Below are 21,999 nucleotides of genomic sequence, written 5' to 3' on the forward strand. Positions count from 1 at the left end.
GATTTATAAAGATGAAGGGTATTAATTCAATGTTTGAGCTAAATTATTAATGTGCTGTTTGCAAAACAACCAGTCTGACTGGCTTTCCTGAGCTTAATCACAAGGGGTTAGTTTTTATTGAGCTAAAAACCCACCCAAGTAAAGATATAAAGATATTAAAAAAAGATTAAAAATTATTTAAAAATTAAAACATATGCCAGCCTTCACAACACACACACTAGCATGCAAAATTACAACTTCTAAAGTAAGAGGTTACACATGGCCAAATTAAAATTCACTGATAAAAGGCAAAAAAAAAACAATGAGTTCATTGTTTATGAGTCCTTTGCTGGTATCTGTGGCTGAGGTAAAGTTTTCTCCAGGGTGGTCTTGAAATTCCATTGGAATTGAGGCCAATGTAAATTGCAATTTCTGCAGACAGTCTTTTTTTAAATATAATTCGTCTTATCCAGAAGTTGATGATATAGCACCTGATGTTAATTTCAATGGAAATTCTCTATATCTGTGATGGATTTCAAACTGTTACAGAGATAGGTTCTTGAACTTGAGAGTGACAGGAAAGAGATTGTGTTACTGCCCACATTGGCAGCTTTCTTCCAGGCTCATCTTTTTAGCAGCTTGGGTGTTGTATGAAAAGACTTATTAAAATTATTATTCTGGTCATAACCTCTCTCCCAATAGTGATTTCAGAAGGTAATTGATTAGCTCATGTCTGGACAGATCTTGCTGATTGCTATGACCTAGAAGATTAGTTTCTTTAATGTCCCAGCCATTAACTGCAGAATAATCCATCCTCCATCTTGATGAGATAGGAAGAACACCTATATAGCCATTGTCCCAGTAGATTTTCTGTCTCCACTTGAAAGGTAGCTTTATAGAAATATAAATGGTGAAGGCCCGTATAGTTTCAGTAAATCTTTGAAGTAATTCTTGACATCAGCAGGTGTGAAATTCTACAGGAGATGGCTTTGGCATATCTTAATTGTAATTCACATTGGAACCTTCCAGAAATGGCTAACTTGTAATACCAAACATCAGGAGCCCTATGGCAGCCAGCTTGAGGCAGTGTCTTTGCTTGTTTTATAAAAGTTCTTTTAAGCACTTCAATATATATTTGACCAGCCGATGAAATTACAGATTAATATCACACATGCACACGTCACATCATTGTGACAATACACAGCAAAACACTTTCATCTCATTTCCTCTTAAAGAACAAGAAAGCAGAGTGAGCACAAGGGTTTTCACAGATTGCAGTCTTTCCCTCGGAAAAGAGTTCACACATGAACTAGGAATTGGAAGGAACCTACTCCTTCACTATGCTACTGGTGCGTGACCATAGGCATCAAGCTTAGACCAGCTGCAAATAGAGTCAGAAGCGATTGCAGGATGAGGGAGAAGTGAGGATTAGACATGAGGATACCTTCATCATTGACCCTACCAGCCTTACCGGTGGCCACAGCCTCAATGATGCCCTTTCCCATGGTGGTCGGCGCTGGCACCTTCATGCATGTTAAACATATCAGCATACTTGTCTTCCTCCGATCACTTGCTGCAGCTTCTTGTTATGTGCCAAGTCTCTGCAAGAAAGAGGAAGGGTGTTAGTGAGTGCCCTGCAATATGTTTGGGGGATGTGGCTGTCATGGTTGAATAGCTGCAGCTGTGTGCAAGCTGTGAGTTATGGGTGTGAGGCTTGCAACAGAGCTCAGTGTGAGAGAGTAAGGTTTAGTATGTGAATGTTAGGATTGAATACCAAATGATAGGGATTGTTGCTAGGTGGGCGATGGGTGTGTAGAGAATTGAGCAGTGGATGAGGATAGTAGTTGAGCTAGTAGGATATGTCATTTGTAGAGGAACTCACGCACCTTGACCATTCGCTCAGGTTGTTAATCTTCTTTCTGCACTGCAACCATGTGTTTGAAACAACACTGGACTAAATGCCCTACTTCAGTTCCTATTTTACTCCTAACATTGACCTCCACCGCTGCCAGTTGCTTCCTGAGCCTGTAATCTAAAGGGCCTTCTGCTTCCCTATGGATACGAGGGGGAATATTGGATGTCTGAATATTGGCGTAGTGATCAGGATGAGTGATTAACCCATGCCTGTTTATTTCAATACAGGCAGCATGCAAACATTGTGCTGCCTGCTAATTTAAATGATAATAACATGAAAGCTAGTGCTAAATGCGCTGCTGAGTGGCTGCATGCCCCAAAGCAGCTCAAGCTCATGCAAAGGTAGCACCACTTGAAGGTAGCCTTCTCTTGAAGGGGAGGTGCATTCTGGCTGTAGCAGATACTGTAAGTGGCTGAGGAAGGGTGTCTGACTTGCAAGAAGAGTGAGTATCAGATGCACCAGGACAGAGAGCGTGCTCGAAGAGTCTCTGACTCACCACTGGAGGCCTTGGTGCAGGAGGCGGACAGGAGGAAAGAGATCCTCGATGTCAAGAGGCCACCAAGATAGGCACTGAGAAAGCAGTAGGAGCGGGTACCTGTGGCAGTCAATGCTACATGTCTAACCCCAAGGAGTGCATCTTCTAATGCCATGTCTCTGCAAATGAAACTCTAGTTTCAAACACTGCTCCATTTACCACTCTCCCTTCACTCACCTACCAACATTTTCTATCAACCATGACTCAAACTTCACATTCTAACCTTCACCTCACCCTCCCACAATTACCACTGCTGCAAGCCTAAAACCCACATCTCACAGCATGCACACACTGCCAGCTATTCAACTATGACAGGCACATTACACAATCACATTCACTGAGACTCTTTCCTCCCTCTGCAGGACAACCTCAGGCAGCAACACCTAGCAAGAGGGGAACAGGCACAGTTACAAGTCCTAACTCCCACGGAGGAGACAATGTCATGGAAACGGCCACAAATGAGGCCATGGTCAGCAGTGGGATTGAAACCATTGAATGTGCTGCTCCATTCCTACTTAATCACATCCCACTCCCCCATCATCCTTCACTCTGTTCTGAGTTACAAGTTACAAATGATGCTTGCTTCGCCTCCCTCCCCTCACCACAACCCTACCCTTCTGCCTTTCTCTTTACAGATACCCAAGAACTGCCACTTGGTCAGGCCATGGAGTGGGAGCATAAAGTCCAAGAGGAGCAAAAGACTGGTGATGATAAAATAACGTTACTTGATCACACACTTGCAGAGACCAGCTCAGATGCTGGTACTGCGTGAACTTTAAAGGATAGTGTTTTGTAGGAGCACTAGACCAGGCAAAGGCACCCATAAGACAGGCACTAAGGGAATTCACAGAGGGTGAGTAGTTGGCTTCTGAATGAAGTATTGGATGGCCTGTTTGATAAAGCTGATGTGGAACGGTTGCTTTGTGGTGGCTTTTATTTTAGCATTGCAGTCAAGATGGTCTGTTACAGAGGGGTGGTGAAATGTGGGATTGTTTTAGAATGGGAAATTGGAATTCTGTTCAATGGAACCACAGTCGGATGAGGTGATCACGGACAGCCCGGCTAGAAAGGTGCAGTCTTGGTTGGCTCCCCAATTCCTCCTGCTCCTTCTTTTCAGCTGCTCACCATTTCTCTGGTGGCAAGGGCCATGCCTTCATCATGCCAACATTGTGGATGATGCAGCAGGCCACAACAAATCATGTCACATGCTCTAGTGAGAACTGCAGGACTCCTCCGGAGCAGTCCGAGCAGTGGAAGCATTGCTTGAGCACCCCAGTGTTCTGCTTGATGATGTTTCATGTGGCAGTATGGCTCTCATTATATGCACTCTCTCCATGTGTGATTGGATTGCACACAGGAGTCACAAGCCAGGTGGTCAGTGCATAGCCTTCATCACCCAACAGCCAACCTTTGGTTTGACATGGTGGCTTAAATATTGATGGAACAGCAGGCTGGCACAGAATGAATGTATCATGACTGCTGCCAGGATAGTGGGCATTCATCTGCTTGTTGTGCCAAGCACAGTTACACACCAACTACACATTCACAGAGTGAAACACTTGCAACATAGGTACATCTCTGCATTTAGATATGGTGCCCGCAAAGCCACATGTTTGCAATCGATGATAATCTGCACCATGGGGAAACCAGCTATCCTGGCAAAGCCACATGCTCCCTCCATCTGCTCCTCTCTGGTCATCGAAACCGCAATATATTGTTCTCTCCTGGCATAAAGAGCATCAGCAGCGGACCGTAAACTAGGAGTTTTGAGAGATGTCACCTGCTGCAGCCTGGAAGGATCCTGACAGAAAGTATCTCATAGCCATGGTCACCTTCAAGCCATTAGCAATGCCTTGTCCTTGCCATGCTATTTCACCTCTACATGCTGTTCCTTAGCAACATCATCCAAAAGCATGGCATTAGATTTCGCATGTATGTTGACGACACCCAGTTCTATCTCACCATAACCTGTCTTGACTCTGCCACTGTTGCAAAATTATCAGACTGTTTATCTGACATCCAGTACTGAATGAGGAGAAATTTTCTCCAATTAAATATTGGGAACACTGAAGCCATTGTTTTCAGTACCACCCCCACAAACTGCATTCCCTACCAACTCCATCTCTCTCCCTGGCAACAGTCTGAGATTATGCCAGTGTGTTCACAACCTTAGTGTCACATTTGATCTGGAGATAAGCTTCTGACCTCATATTCATGTCATCTCTAAAACCTTTTCCATCTCAGTAACATCCTTTGACTTTCACCCCCATCTCAGCTTATCTGCTGCTGAAATCCTCATCCTACCCTTTGTTACCTCCATACTTGACTATCCCAATTGTTATGACCACATGATGAGAAATAGAAATGACCTCTCATTTACCAATCCAAATTTGACTGTAACAGGGTTTTTTGTGAATTTAGAAGGATGAGGGTATTTACTCACTGTCTGTGCTTAACCATTTACCTGCTGATTACAAAGAAGCTACATTGGCAGGCTTTCTTGAGTTTAAAACAAAAAGAGGTTAGTTCTTATTGAGTTAAAAACACACCCAGGTAAAGACATACAAATAATTAAAAAGGCAAGCATGCATCTCAATCTTTGCAACCCACATACATACACACAAGATTGCAAAATTTACAAGTTATACCATAGGTAGTTATTTTCTTAGCCAAATTAAAGTTCAATGCTGAAAGGTAAAAAAAATTGAGAGTTCACTGTTTGAGTCCTTTGCACGTATCTGTAGCTGTGGTAGAAATTTTTTCATGGTAGTCTTGAAAATTCATTGGAACTGAAGACCATGTAGAACTGCAATTGCCAGAGACAATTCCTTTTTAAAACATAATCTATCTTTTCCGAAAGACACTAATTTTTGCACCTGATGGAAATTCACTACCTCCGTGCTGGATTTTTAAACTGTGAAAGATAGGACCTTAACTTGGGAGAAGAGAAGGGAGCTCATTACTGCTTCATGTGCAGCATTCCCAGACTACTTCTATTTTAGCAGCTTGTGTGCTATATTAAAGAGACTTCAAAAATGCTTACTTTAGCCTCATGACCTATCTCTCCCCATAATGATTTCAGAAGGCATTTGTTTAGCTGATGCCTGAACTGACTGTGGCTATTGTTCCATGGCATATAATGCCCCAGCCATTAGCTTCTGAATGATTCAGTATCCATTTTGATGAGATAGGAAAAATATCTTTCCGTGTAGTTATTGTCCTAGTGGAGGTTGAGAGGTAGCCTTATAGAAATGCAAATTTGATGCTCAATGCAGTTTTCTGTTAATCCTTTTGAAATAGTTATCGACATCAGCAGGTGTGAAATTCCATAGAAGGAGGTTGTGGCATGTCTGAATTGTAATTCACATTGGAACCTTCCAGAAACTGGTCAATTTGCAATACCAGATGTCAGGTAACTTGTGGCAGTCATTTTAAGTTAATGTCTTTCCTTGGTTTTAAAAAGTCATTTTTAAACAGTTCAATATATGTTTGATAAACCAATGATATTACAGATTGACATCACTCATGCACATGTCATGTCATCGTGACCACAATGCACTCCTAACACGTCTCCCTCGTTCTACCCTGCTTAAACTTAAAGTCATCTAAAACTTTCTGCTTTCCCGTGTCTTAACTCGCAGCAAGTCCTTATCCCCCATCACCCCTGTGCTTGCTGATCAACATTGGCTCCCGGTCAAGCAATGTCGTGACCTTAACATTCTCATCCTTATTTTCAGACCAATCCATAGCCTGGCCCCTCCTATCTCTGTAATCTCCTTCAACCCCACAGCCCTCTGACATATCTTCTCTCCTCTAATTCTTGCCCCTTGGCATTTACAATCATAAGTGCCATGCCTTCAGTTGCCTGGGCCACAAGCTCTGCAATTCCTTCCCCAAAGTCAGCCTCAGCTGGAGTATTGCATCCAGTTCTTGGTGCCACACTTTAGGAAAGATCTGAAGGCATTGGAGAGAGTGTAGAGTGCACAAGAAAAGTTCCAGGGATGAGGAACTTCAGTTATGAATTGTGATTGGAGAAGTTGGGACTGTTTTCCTTGGAGAAGAGAAGACTAAGAGGAGATTTGATAGAGGTATTCAAAATCATGAGGGGTCTGGACAAAATAGATAGAGAAACTATTCCCAATTGTGGAAGAATCGAGAACGAGAGGGCACAAATTTAAAGTAATTGGCAAAAGAAGCAAAAGCAACATGAGGAGAAACTTTTTCACACAGCAAGTGGTTAGGGTCTGGAATACACTGCCTGAGAGTGCGGTGGAGGCAGGTTCAATCGAAGCATTTAAAAGGGAATTGGACCGTTATCTGCAAAGGAAGAATGTGCAGGGTTACAGGGAGAAGGCGGGAGAATGGCAGTAGGTGAGTTGCTCATTCAGAAAACTGGTGCAGAAACAATGGGCCAAATGGCCTTCTCCTGCACTGCAACAATTCTGTGATCCTGCATAAACCTCTCCACCTCTTTACCTCACTTTCCTCCTTTAAGGCCCTTCTCAAAACCTACATCTATGATCAAGCTTTTGGCCATTTGACCTAATATTTCCATTGAGGCTTGGAGTTATAACTTGTTTTATAAGGCTGCTGTGAAAAGCCTTGGGACACTTTATAATGTTAAAGGCACCATATAAATATATGTTGTTGTTGTTGTTGTGCTCTGAGATTGTTAGTTTGCCTGAAAGAGGCAGTGGTTTTATTTCCATCATAAAATGGAGATGATGCACACATTGGCTTAGGTTGAGGTAAGAGAAATGCATCCTGAAGACCCAGGATAGAAAAGGCCTCCTGCTAACGGCCCTTCTCCCCACCTCTCCTCCTTCACTGTATTCAAACAGTTTGTCCTCCTCTGTATTGCCTCTGCTCATTCTCCCTGTCAAATTGCAAGCCAGGAAGGATGGTAACCAGAGCACATGTGACTGGGTGCAAGTGGTCTGAGCAGAACCTTGTCAGAACCAAGGCTTTCACCACAACTCCCCGTGGACATCACCAATTTTAATCAGCGGTAGAAAACTCACAGCACTTCTACAAACTCATCCAGAACCAGTAGAAATCAATCAGCCACCAACCTGACAATTGTTGTTGATTGCTATAGTGCTGGTGGGGGTGGGGTGGTGTCCTTCTAGCTGCTGAATGATGTTCAGCTGTGCAAGCTTAAGGTAGGGCAAGAGCTGGAGTGGTGAGGTTGAAAGTAGTAGTGCTAGTTTCAAATCAGCGTTACATGCTGACTGATGTCACAATGTGCCTCCTTCTGTCCCACCTACCTAATTAATGCCTGCACGAACAGCCTCAGAAAAATGATGTCTGGCATGGCACCTATAACACTAAAGATATACGTGCTATGGAGCCAAATTTTGCAGTCAGGATATCGCTCCTTCTTTCCAACTTATCTGCCAAGACTTCCATTTCATGTTCTGAAAACCTTGCTGCTTGCTCTCTTTTGCATATTCAGCCATTGTTCAAAATACCACAGCCCAGGTTGATTTTTGAAAAACTTCCCACCACTTCTAGTAGCCGCAACACATCCGCCCTTTAGGAGATGCAGGCTGCCTTTAAATAGCATTAGCCATTCATGATATCAGCCGTGCCTCTGAATAATGCATGCTACCAAATGGCTGCAAGTGTTGAAAGCGCACCAGCAAGGTTGTTAAGCTTTTTGCTATATAGCAATGAAATATCCCAACCCCTTGCAGGTCTGTTATTGTAAGCGGCTGGAGTGTTGAACATTTGATTTCTGCACCTCAGGCCTTCACAGAGAGCTGGTGTATCTGAACACCTGGCAGAGCCAGCATAGCAGCTGACCGACAGGCAGTTGTGGAAACCCATTGGGAGTACTTTCCATCCTCAATAAGATTTGGCAATTTATTTTCTTGTTTTTAAATGCAAAATTTATGACTTGACAGTGTTCCCTCTCATTCCCAGACAGCCCCTCTTACTCTCCTGGCATTTTCCCCATCTGTACTCTCCCACTCCCACCTACTGCAAATCTCTGGCCTGGGCAGCTATGTCAGATTTTCCAGTTTCTTTCACTTGCACCGTGTTTTGTTCCCCTAATATATTTATACTTCTGACTGCAATTTAGGTCCATCAAGCAATTAACTGTCCATGAATTCTAAGAGTCTCATTGACCTGCAATCCAATTCAGGGAAAGGTGATTAAGTTAAACAGTTTAATCAACGTTGCTAAGATACAGTTGGAAAGTTGGCCAGTGTAAGTGAGAAACAAACAGGTTTGCTGCCATGATATCGAAAATCATTTGTAAACATTTTCAAAACATCAGAAGCGCACTTACTTGGAAATGTGCTCGATTTGCAGCATGCAAATCAGGTAAAATAGGAAAAGAAATAGCTGGGAAAAACTCAAAACATGAAATTAAATCACCATCGGTCAGAAATATCTTCAAACCTTTTCCTACTCAGCTGCGATAACTTCAGCAGAAACACAATGAATTGGGGTTTCTGCTGAACTTCAGCCAACATTGTATTGACAGAGCAAGAGCATTGCTGAAGAAACTACTGGGCAATATGCTGGAATAGTACAACGGATCAATCGATGCTCGGGGAGAACTCCCTCTTCACTTGGCCTAGGGGAAACGATGTTCCATATATGTCATGGAAAAGGCAGAGACCTTGTTGGACCAGGTCTCCAGGTTCCCACTAGCAATGCCCTGTGATTTCCCAAACCTTTATTAATATAATGATGCGGGAGGCTCTTCCCAGGCTCCCACATGAATTCCTATGTATCCCACACTTGTTTGGGTGGCCTCAAAAGATAGCTGGTGTAAGGGTCTACTGCTGAACGCCAGGGCCTGTTGGGAGTCCAAGGGACAGGCTAGAGGTAGTGAAAGCAAATATCAACTTATTTTCGACCTACCCTGAAATAGGTGTGAAGATTCCTTGAGGTTGTGTGGGTTATTATTGTTATGACCGGTCCCAGGGCGGGGTCCCCAAATTTGTCATGACCCTGGACAAGATACGCTAAATTGTTAACTTCCTGAACAGGACCCCAATTTTGTTACACACCTGGGTGAGGAGTGATGAACTGGCTCCCCTTCTTTATTCAACCCCCTCGGTTGGTCACAACAAGGTTAATTTAAAAAGGATCCCTTTTCTTGTAGATACCTTTTCCCCAGTCCAAATGTATTTATGTTTTAGATGGAGCCAATTTAACCAGGCTTTCTTGAGTCAAAGAAAGAGTAAGTTTATTCATTACTAAAAACCCAAGAAAAAAATAATAAAAATGCAACACACATACACACAGATCAGAAATGAGGAGTCAAGTCCAAAAATAAAAGTTTAAAAAGGTATACGAATCAGTCTTTGGCTTGTCCATGAGGAGTAGATGGCGAAACATACGCCCATTAAGTTGGGTGATTCCGGTAGAGCTGACTTTGGTAGTTGAGCAGTTGGTTTGGAGATACTTTGTTCTGCAGGTTAGCTGAAGGAGTTGCCCTGTTTCCTTTTTGCATGTGGCTTTGCTGACTTGCCTCCAGCAAGAGAGAGAGATTTTTACCTGCAAGCTGCAGAGATGCCTAGTTGCTGTTCTTCTGCTGTGACCTTCACAGTACACACTAGCACACCAGAACTAGAACACACTGATCAGGATTGCACCTGGCTTTTTAACCCATTTTCTTGTGTATTCCTGGAAGAGAAAAATAAATACGTCTTTCACCCAGAATCTGCTTTCCTTCAACTCAGACGATTTCCACATGTGAGATATAACTCAACAGGAGGTGGTTTCTGCTGAGATGTGGTAATCGGTCTCTGCAACCACAGGAGATTAAAGTTCAGTCTTTTGCATTGCATCTCTTCCTTTTAAGTGTCTCTGTCTGAAATAGGCCTTGACACCGTTTTAAGTGTGACATTCCATTCTCTTTCTAGACTAATCGGTCAAGTTTAATCCACATATGAATTTTTCAGAAAGTGGTTACTTTACATTCTCAGCCAGCTTTTGCTTGTAGGTCTTTTTTAAAAGCACATGTCTTGCTTAAAAAGTTCAATATGTCCATAAGTAATTTGGGGCTGTGATCCACTGTCATGACATTATTATGCAATAGATGGAAGAAACAAACTGAATTCTACAGTCAGAGTGACTCAAGTGGTACTGGTTCTTGTTAAACAGCTGAAACCCCATCTTTCACCTGACTCTCACAGGCGAAAAGTCAGCCATGGTCCCCATTCCTGATCACAAAGCAGCAATCCCTACTGGAAATTACACACTAAGCGAGGACAGGATCGAGTTAAACTCTTGATGTCCCTCATATTTTCATAATTTTCCATCACTCACTGTCTTGGTCCACACAGGAAAAGAGGGCACTTGTCTGTGGTTCTGGATTAATTCTGATATCAGTGGAATATGTGACTCACTGCTTTCAGAAAAAGGGAGGAGAAAATTTCTTATTTTTTGTTGTTGCACGAATGTTATAATTCTGGTCACTTGTTAAGCATTCCATAATCTAATAACCATGAGCGTGGCTTTGCCTCAACCTTTCCCTTTAAGCTAGTGATTCAAATATTAGTATTGATTAAATTGATCATCGCTGTCCATACAGAAAATGTTTGTAGCTGGAAAAAATATTTAAGAAATAAATAATATAGCCATGAAAGTCCTGACCTTCCAGAGAGGATATTTATGAAGAAGCTCTGGGATCAGGTGAAACTTCCAACCGACCAGTGAATGTACCTCATGCTATACCTTGAGTTCAGGAGGATTTTTCAATTTTGAGTGTGTTCATTTATGAAGTGCCCCCTCAATTGGGGGAAAGGATTGCATTGTGGTATATTAGCATAATGTATGTGGACCTAGAACTCTAGTCCAATATTTTTATGACTACTTTAAGGGTTGCTTCTGTCCTGTTAGGTTGCATTTCTGAAATCAATCAACCATCCAAATTCTCCCTTGCTTGGGGGCCCAGATTCAGCCCTTTTCTGCCTCCTGCCTCTGAAACATTCAGCACAATAAAGATGTGGTGATAACATTATCTATTCATAGAATCATCCTGTTTCATGCTTAATATTTCACTTGCAAACTTCCGGTGCAAACTACGAGAATTCCTTTCCATTTCCTGAGGTGTTAAGAATCTCAAGTTCTGTAAGTCATTGTAATAGCCCTTTTTGAGCCAATTGTGCCAAGGATGTACTGTATCCATTAATCTATTTCATTGCCCAGTAGTCTACATATATGTATTAACCTTCAATAAATAAGCAAATTTCTTCTCACAGCTTTTGAAGGATAGGGCGGTGAAAAAGAAAAAGATTTTTGAAGACCACGAGATCATGGGATGTGGTAGTTCTAGAGTTAATACTAATTCAATGAATTCAATGAAGAGGACAGTAAAAGGTAAGGCTAGAGTACTACTTATTCACTTTTTGCTCATTGTGACAAAGTAGCATCTTTGAGAATCGTGTATCTTTTAGACAATATGTCAGACACATTTAAAACAGGGGCACAGTTTACATTTTCAGTGGTATTTTATTCTTTTTTAACTCTTGCATTACTTATGTCAGTTTTTCCTTTATTGTAAAGTGTGACTGTGACCTCCAGCTGCATCAGTATCATCCTTTCATCTCCTTGCGCAATGTATATTTTTATTTTTATCCTCTGCAGAGGATTCCCTGAGACATCACTGATACTTGCAAAATCAATTCTCCTAGGATTATAACTCCTTGTAGATCAAATTTTCCACACAGTCCACAATGCTTTTAATTGACATTTATTATTATTTTATTCAAAATCATTTCCATGAATCCTTCTTTTGCTCAAGTTAGAGAGCCCTCTACAAATGATAATGGTACTATTACTCTGCGTTCAGTCGTAAGTATTTACAAAAGGAGCACACATAGGGTTATGAGAATATGCCAAAACGACAAAAATGTGGTATCAACTGAAGTCTTCAGGAGGGAGCCAGGCACCCATTTTGGAATTAAGAATATTAAAGGATAGGGAGAAAGGGTGAAGAATTGATATTAAAAGACATGGCCAACAAAATAGTACAGCAGTCTCAATGGGTTAAGTCTAGTCCAGTTCCTATGAGCACTGTATAAAGGCCAAGATCATTTTTTCTGTCTGGATTGTTACAAGCAGATGAAGAGGAGTCGAATGGTTCCCCTCTTTTCCCTCTCCTCCTTTAAACGCAACAATTGTTTTATATATAAAACAGACATACTTGCCAATTCTGTGAGTGTTTAACTGTGTATATGCTATGACCATAAAAGACATGATCAGACAGGATTTCTTGAGTTTTAAAAATGAAAAGAAGATAGTTTTTATTGTACTTAACTCGGTTAAGTAAAATAATAAAAAGGAACCTGAGTTTCACACACGCACACACTAGATTAAATAATTTAGAATCCAATAAAATTAAAAGGGTATAGAACTTTTGAATGTTGGTGACCTGGCTGGCTTCAGGCTGCACTTGGTGGTCCTTCTGCTTTCAGTGTCAAGATAGTATAAAATGGTAGGTGGATAATTTATCTGTTTTTCTGGAGAAACAGTATTGGGTTGAGTTCTTTTTAAAATATCTCCTATCTGCAGCACCTGTGTAGTCAAAATCAGCAGACAGGTTTCAAAACCCTGTGGAGAGAGAGAGAAAGAGGAAAGATACTCAGGTTCTTGTTCCTTCAATGTCTCTGTTGCTTGTCCAGTTCTGTAGAGAAAACAGGTGCTTAAAACGCACAAAGGATTTGCTTGTCACATGACCTCCTCTCTCCAACCTCCCAGCGACCCAAATATGGTCATGGTTAGTGTAATCATATTGTAACTTGATTAGATCAGGGATGGGAACCTCTCTCAGCCAGAATTCTATTCTCCATGTGATTGTGTCTAGTAGTTTGTCTCCACCCAGTTAAGTACCCAGGTAATTGGCTGGACACTTTACTAATGGGATAGGAGATGGACCACCCATTCATCACTTTTAAGGAAATGTTCCTGATGCGGCTTTGCAGACAGATTGTCGCCATTTCAATAGCTTTGGAATGTAGAAATGTGCAGCCATCTTTGACTTTGATTCCAAGGCACTGGAATGTGGCTTTAGAATTTTTAAAAAATCAATTAGGGGTTTCCAGCCAGTAAATTCAAAAGTCATTTTTTTGATATAAAGCATAGTTTCACAACAGGACATGACCTGATCCAACCAGCAAAGACAAACAGTGAGAACTGGCAAAACTTATTACACAAGTGTCTGTGACAGATCACAACATCATTTGGAATTGGTAATATAGCCAGTACTCTAAACAGAATTGCAATAATCACATAAATGAAAGAAAAATATTGATGATGCTGGAAATCTGAGATAAAAACAAAGTGCTGGAAATACTCAGCAGGACTGGCAGCATCTGTGGAGAGAGCAACAGAATTAACACCTGAAGTTGAATATGACTTCTTCAGAACTGAAGGAAGGTAGAAATGTGATGGGTTTTATGCCATTGAATAGGGAGAGGGGGAAAATGGGAAAATCTGAGATAGGGGAGAGGGTGGGAGTGGTTAAATGGCAAAGATGTTATGAGCAAAAGGGAGTGCTAATGATTGTGGTAAAGAAATAAAATGTTTGTTCAGAGTGAGTGCAAGTGCAATTTGCTTCCAATTTCCACCTTCTCTTACCTGCACATCATCCATCTCCAACACTTCCCTTCCCTTCCCTTCCTCAACTTCTCTGTCTCCATTCCTGGGGATGGGCTATTTATGATATTCATTACAAGCCCACTGACTCCCACAGCTACCTACGACTGCACTTTCTCACACCCTGCCTCCATTCCATTCTCCCAGTTTCTCCATCGCATCTGTCCTGATGTGCAACCTTCCACAACGTTTCTGATACGTCTTCCTTTTTCCTCAGTTGAGGATTCCAACTCCCACTGTGGTTGACAGGACCCTCAACCGTTGTCTGACCCATTTCCCAAACCTCTACTCTCACCCCTTCCCCTCACTCACAGAACCGCAATAGGTTTCCCCTAGTCCTCACTTTCCACCCCACCAGCCTCCACATTCAAAGGATTATCCTCCAACATATCCACCACCTCCAGCATGATGCCATCACCAAACACATCCTCCCCTCCCTTCCCCTTCCCTGTCAGTATTCCAAAGGGACCATTCCCTCTGCGTCACCCTGGTCTATTCCTCAATCACCCGCAACACCTCATCCCCTTCCCACAACACCTTCCAAGCAATCGCAGGAGGCGTAACACCTGCCCTTTTACCTGCCTTCCCTTCACCAGCCATCCTAAGTCACACACACACACCTTCTACATGAAGCAGGGATATACTTGTACTTCTTTCAATTTAGTCCACTGTGCTTGCTGTTCACCATGTGATCTCCTCTACACTGGGGAGATCAAATGCAGATTAGGTGACCGCTTTGCGGAACACCTCAGCTCAGTCTGCCAGCACGACCTCGAGCTTCCTGTTGCTTGTAATTTTAGTTCACCACCTTACTCTCACTCTTACATTTCTGTCCTTGGCATGCTGCCATTTTCCAGTGAAGTTCAAAGCAAGCTCAAGGAACAGTACCTCATCTGCTAATTAGCTTTTTGAACTTAACATCGAGTTTAGCAATTTCAGACTATGAACTCTGTCCTCCATTTTGATTCTTTTTTTTTTGCCATGTGCCGGTCTTAATCTTGCTTTTCATGTTTTTGCTTTTAGACACAGCTGTTCATTATTCTGTCATTTACATTCAGCCTGGACAAATGCTTTATTTATGAACATACATGTATAAGAACATATGAAATCAGAGCAGAAGTAGGCCATTCAGCCCACTCGTGCCTGCCTGCCATTCAATAAAATCATAGCTGATCTGTTGTGTTTTGAATTCTGCATTCCCATCTCCCCCTGATAACCTTTGATTCCCTTGCCTAACAAGAATCTATCTACCTCTGCCTTAAAAATATTCAATGACCACGCCTCCACTGCCTTCTGAGGCAGGGAATTCCAAAGTTGCACAACCCTCTGAAAGAAAAAAATTCTCCTCATCTCTGTCATAAAAGGGCAACCCCTAATTTTAAAACAGTGCCCCATACATCTGGACTCACCCACAAGAGAAAACATCCTTTCCACTTCCATCTTGTCAATACCGTTCAGGATCCTATATACCTCAATCAAGTCACCCCTCACTCTTCTAAACTCCTCATAAGACAACCCACTCATTCCAGGTGTCAATCTATTAAACCTAGTCTGAAGCGCCTCCAACGTATTTACATCCTTCCTTAAATACCAAAACGGCACACAGTATTCGCGATGTGGTCTTATCAATGCCATGTATAACTGAAGCATAACATCCTCACTTTTATGTTCAATTCCACTCGTAATAAAGGATAGCATTCCACTAGCCTTTTTAATTACTTGCTGTACCTGCATGCTAACTTTTTGTGACTCATGCACTAGAACACCTAGATCCTTCTGCACCTTGGAATTCTGCAGCCGTTCACCGTTTAAGCAATACTCTGCTTTTTTAAACCAAAGATATTCAAACTTTTCCTCCAAGTATTGACACATTCCCATGAACTCCAACAAATACTAATCAATTCTGGAGAGGCCCTACGAGAATTGACTCTTCATGGCGAAACTTGTGTCCTGACTGGTCAAGTGACAGCCCAAGTTACCAAAAGGAAATGAATACTATCATTGCATTACTACACAGGAATAGAAATATAGATCAACAAATACAGAAAAAATACAGATCACAGAATTGATCAGACACTTTGCTCAAGTTATGGGCAAAAGAAGAACCGATGACCTAAACATTGGCTATTGCCAACTCTTCTAGGCTTAAGTAGGTGGGGCGTGTTCTCTTAGGAGGACAGAACATATTCCTTACTAGGCATATAGATCCCTATCTGTGTGGATTTCTTAGTAGCTTAAATGATTTGGAGACTCTTAATCATGGCAATGATTACCTTCTGCTAATATTGATTGCTCAAAACAATTAAGAGAATATTGAACTGTACGCTCATTAACAATTATTTTACAAAAAAAAGCTTGTGCTCAGTAAATGGTAAGAATTAATTCGGTTTTATGTTTGTTTTATGCATTCTAGAATACCACTGCGCAGCTGGGACAGGTAAGAAATAATAATGTCATTGATTCTTATAGCCTGATTACATTAAAATCAGATTTATATTAGTTTTACTTATCTACACTAAATTTAACTGTGATCACTGTTTAAACAGTGGGGTAAATTCAGCAAGGATGCACAGCTGGTACACATCACTGCTAGTTTGCAGCACCAGAATTGACACTAGGGCCTGAATTTTACCTTTGGCGGGCGCATGCGATTGGCTGTTGGGAAACGGGTCCCCAATCGCGATCGGAACCCAACCGCGATTTCACGCTGGCTGGCTAAATTAATGGCCAGCCAGTGTGAAACACGCACTGAAATGCTCAGCACTGCTGGGGGCGGGAAGAGGGTGAGCGATGACATTTCTGCGGGCGCGGGTAAGCGCTGTGAGAAAGCTCCCTGAAGGCAGACAGCTGCCTCAGGGAGCTGCAGGCCTGAAAATGCTAAAATAAAGGTTTTAAAAGCTGCAAAAAAATGTCCATGCATCACAATCACCTGAAAACATAGCTGATAAAAATGCTGTCCACAGATATTTATTTTTATTTTATTTCATAACGGAGATTTCATTCACCCTTGGATGAGATTTAATGAAAAATGCAAAGGCGTCTGGCCAATTCGCCCGTCAGTCGGTTGGATGGGCCACAAAAAATCAGAGACAATTGCGTGGTTAATTGACCTCCTAATTGTCAGCTGGCACACTTCCGACTTCTGCCAAGCGAAATATCATACGAGCGCATGATGACATCGGGACACTTGCTCGACGTCTTCTCGCGCAATTTTACGGCCGATCGAGTCAGGCGCTCGCCCGCCCACAGGACATAAAATTCAGCTTTTGAGGTTTCTAGCAGTATCTCTGACCCATGCTCCTGTCTAATGAGGGTCCAGATTGGAGAACGGTCTTGCTGTAAAATGATGTTTGGACTGGAGCTTTAAAAAACATGGGTAAATTCTGTGCTATTTAAGGGGAGTACTATGTTTAATAATTTATGTCACCCATTTAGAGCACTTCAATGTTGTGGCAGAATAGTCAGCTGGAGAATAAAGCCTGTGAATTAATTTGTGCATTTGAATGTCTCTAAGGCGATATTTATTACACTGTGTCTCCTGCCAATGCAAAATGGCCATCTGCACACTGGTCTGCGCAGACGTCACTCTGTTCAGTCAGAAAGCAGTTAATGTTTTGATTACACACAGGGTATAATTCTGATACAATATGTTCCAGGCAAACAAGATAGTGGGCCATAATACATTTAGCATTGAGTAATTGGGACAGACTTGATTCATTATCGAATTGAAATTTGAAAAGGAGAAATGTAACACAAATACTAACATCCTATATTGCGGAAACTAGATTTAACGGGATGAGTTACAGTGTAATCACAAACAACCTGTAGGGAATGACTGCGAATTGAACACCTAAATGTATCAATGCCACAGCTTTAAACACTGTAGGACCCCGCCATCCCATGCCCACTACCACCCAACTCCCCCTGCCTCCTCACCCACTCCAGGCTCAGAAACTTTGCATCCAGACCTGCGCTAAAAGAGCAAACATGGCAGAGAAACACTAGGACTGTGCATGCAAGTTGTTGGCAGCAAACGCAGCCCATTTATTAACGATGCCTAGTTTCCCAGAAAAGGTGGTGGTGAACTATATTGCATCTCTAGCAGAGGTTTGATGCAACTAAAGTGGAGCTAAAAAAAATACTGTTGTTTCCCACTTCTGGACTCTTCAACCTTTTTGCTGGTGAGAATCCGGCTGAGAACTCATCCCACATGATAAATAAGAGAGGATATAATTTCTTTAGAAGCATTTCAGAGAAGGTTCACTCGACTGATTCCTGGAACGGTTGGGCAGGTTGGGCCTGTATGCACTGGAGTTTAGAAGAATGAGAGGTGATCTTATTGAAACATACAAGGTCTTGAGAGAACTTGACAAGATAGATGCTGAGAGGCTCTTTCCCCTTATGAGAGAGATTAGAACTAGAAGACACAGTTTAAAAATAAGGGGCCCCCCTTATGAGGAGGAGGAGAAATTGTTTCTCTCAGAGGGTCATTAGTTGGTGGAATTCTCTTCCCCAGGGAGCAATGGAGGCCTGGTCATTGATTATTTTTAAGGCTAAGTTAGATAGATTCTTGATTGACAAAGGAGTCAAAGGGTGTAGGGGGTAGGCAGGAAAGTACAGTTGAGACCACAATCAGATCAACCATGATCTTGTCAAATGGCAGAGCAGGCTCAAGGGGCCGAATGGCCTACTCCTGTTCATAATTCACATGTTCATACGCATGTTTGTATATTCAGTAACAGCAGTCGGGTAGAAGTCTCACTTCACTGATGGCCTACCAGGAAGAGCAGAATCCACCTTGCAACTGAACCCTTTATATCTGTGTGTATTCCTCCTCACAGCCATTAAGGCTGCCATTCTCATTCAGAGGTGGTATCGTCAATACGTTGCCCGGTTGGAAGTTCGCAGGCGGTGCACGTGGACTATTTTTCAATCCATTGAATATGCAGGAGAGCAGGATCAGATCAAGGTAAGAATGAACGGACTTGAATTATATTGCACTATATACCATGAAGGGACTCTTCTCACCTCTCGAAGCCTCGAGCAAAAGCCACAAGTTAAATAAAAAATTCTACCAGATTCATACAGGATGAGGGTTCCTGTGCTAGGTTGTAAAAGGGAATTAAATCTCAGTCACAAGGCTGGACTGTGATGACCTCCAATTAAGGATTAAATTGTAGAATTATTGGTGTAGAAGGAGGTAATTCGGCCTGTTATTCTCATACTGGCTAAATACACATCAAAGCTCTCTCTTCCAATCCATTTGAGCTGGTTTACTGTAGGCAGAAACTGAAAGACGAGCACACACTGGATTTTTACAGAATTCAAGCCAGCACCACAATTCATGATGTGAATAAGTTCTGGCCGGAGTCAGAAACTTGGTTCAGAAAATTAAACGTGGCACTAATAAATCCAATCAGGAATTCAGGAGAAACTTCACTATGGTTAGAATGATTAAATTGCTAGCACAATTGAGATGAGGAGCATAGACACATTTAATGGGAAGTTAGGTAGAAAGGAGTGGAAAATTATGCTCATAAGGATGGAATAACAGCGATGGCACTGGACACTTTATGACTCAAAGGGAAAAAATGCTACTAACTGAGCCACAACTGACACTGATAGTAGTACTAATATAAGATATAACATTGCCAAATATGCCTTACATTCAAAAGCAACATCCCAGGATTCCCCTAATTGTTAATTTAAAAAGCTCCCTGAATGGCTGGGAGAAATCATTCAGGTTTGATCTTCGGTTTGTGCTGAGTTAGTTGCTCTCATGGAGTGGCTGTAAATTTGCTAGGGATTCTGTTCCTGTTTGCTATCCAGCATTCCCTTCTTGAAGTGCATATGTTCAGCATCGGGTGAGAGCAAGTTCAGGCTCAAATGCAATCTTCCTTTTGATTGGACAGTCACATATGGAAATGGCCACTTGGATGAGGCTTTGCTGCTTTTAAATGATGTTCACTTGTGTTCATTAGACCAGACATGATTGATGCTTACTTTGCAACTGATGTTACTGTTCTCATTCATCACCCCACTTCCAGTATCAGTGATGTTCATTCCTGTTTTACAGCTCCACAACTTCTTCAGTTATTTGATGGACCACTTTACTCCAGCTTCTGGTAATGAATGTAAGTTATTTAAAATTGCTTCTAGTTAAGATCAATATGGCATCAAGCAATGAGATCCATGACAAATGGGATCTTTTGTAAGAGTGAATGGAAGTACATACTTGTAAAAGCAAAAATATTTTCTGCTTCAGGACTCAGGATATAATATCTAACAGCTTATTTCATCTAGTAACTTCATGACAAAGGTTAAGATTTGTGGAGTTAGGAAAAAGTAGCTGAATAGATAGGAAATTGAAAAAAGATTTTAAAAAGAAAGCATAGAGTTGGGGTAAAGGGTAGTTATTCAGATTGGAAGAAGGTAGCATATGGAGTTCTACAAGGATCAGTGCTGGTTCCACTGTTATTCATAATTTACTATAATTATTTGGACTTGGGAACATGTAATTCAATACCAACATTTACAGATGTTATCAAACTAGGGGAATAGGGTGAACATTGAAGAACAATGCAGTGTAATACAAGAGGACAGTAGGCAACTTGCAATCTGGACAGTTAACTGGCAAATTCAGTTTAACATAGACAAATGGGCTGATGCACTTTGCTGGGAAAAATAAAAACATCAGCTATACTTTAAAAACAAGAAACTGAATGGAGTTAAAGAGCAAAGGGATCGAGGGATACAGGTGAACAAATCATTAAAAGCAGCATCGTAGGTCAACAAAGCAATCAAAAATACAATCAAAGCACTGGGATTTATTTCTAGGGATATATAATTCAAAGGCAGTGAAGTTATGTTAAGCTTGTACAGGATCCTGGCCAGGTCACATTTAGAGTGTTGTACATAGTTTTGGTCTCCAAACTATAAAAAGGACAAAGAATCACTGGAGAAAGTCCAAAAGAGATTTACAAGAGTAGGACCAGAACTGAGATGTTACAACTATTGGGAAAGATCTAACAGTTGGGGATTTTTCTTTGGAAAGGGAAGACTTATAGATAACCTGCTAGATGTTTGTAAAATTATGAATGGGATGGACAGAATAGATGTGGAAAGAATGTTTCCACTTTTGGGTGAATCCAAAACTAGGGGCTTTAAATGTGAGATAGGGCTGGATTTTATGCTCCTCCCTGCCTGCAGGTTTGAAGGCAAGGGGGTTGGTAAAATCCAATGGGTGGCCTGCCTGCTGCCTCCTTACCTGCCCCCCTTTACAGGGAGTAGGGGAAGGCATCGGCGACCGGCCCGCCCTTGGGCCTATTGAGGGAGTTTTAGCTGCACAGGCTGCTGTTGGGTAAAGTTGTAGAGGACCTCCTTTGGGGGCCCCTGGGCTGATTGGAGGACCCCAGGGTCTACCTATGGGTTGTTCTGTGCTGTGGGACTGCTTCATTGGAGGTTTCCGCAGTGGAGCAGGAGCAGCTCCAAGGAATTACCCAACCTATATCTTTGGTCTGTACAGTTAGTTGGGCTGAAGGAAACAAAAACACACCATAACAAATTGTTCATCCTGCTTAAGATACAAGACCAAGTCAACCACCAAATGAATGTTGTGGAAAAGGAAGATCCAGTAGTAAAATTAAATACACAGAAATAATTAAAGGGCAGAAACTTCAAGGATGCACTATTGGCTTAGAGCCTACTAAATGCAAGCTTGGGTCAAAGGCCTGAATCTTCTGGTTGGTGTGCAGGGACGGGTCCCGCTCGCCGACGCATAAAATGACCTGTGGTGACGTCAGGCGTGTGTCCTGATGTCACTGCGCGTCATTCTGATCTTCAGTTCGGCGGGTGCACACCGGAGTCGTCTGCGCGCCCACCAAACTATCAAAGGCCTATTAAGGCCATTATTGAACTAATTGAAGTAGTTGTCTGGACAAAGAGTCCAGAC

The 21,999-nt window shown here is 41.9% G+C and overlaps 1 protein-coding gene across 1 annotated transcript in view; it reads left to right on the forward strand.

The window, feature by feature from the left end:
* The first annotated feature begins 3,093 nt into the window (after nt 1-3,093).
* LOC144685507 (serine/threonine-protein phosphatase with EF-hands 2-like) overlaps nt 3,094-21,999 on the forward strand; it is a 54,604-nt gene continuing 35,698 nt past the window's right edge. The window contains exons 1-4 of the mRNA XM_078550530.1: nt 3,094-3,190; nt 16,462-16,485; nt 18,890-19,017; nt 20,125-20,182. Coding sequence (XP_078406656.1) covers nt 3,094-3,190; nt 16,462-16,485; nt 18,890-19,017; nt 20,125-20,182 — 307 coding nt within the window. The remainder of the gene's footprint in view (nt 3,191-16,461; nt 16,486-18,889; nt 19,018-20,124; nt 20,183-21,999) is intronic.

Source organism: Cetorhinus maximus, chromosome 1 (genome assembly GCF_964194155.1).
Source record: "Cetorhinus maximus chromosome 1, sCetMax3.hap1.1, whole genome shotgun sequence".
Taxonomy (NCBI): Eukaryota; Metazoa; Chordata; class Chondrichthyes; order Lamniformes; family Cetorhinidae; genus Cetorhinus; species Cetorhinus maximus.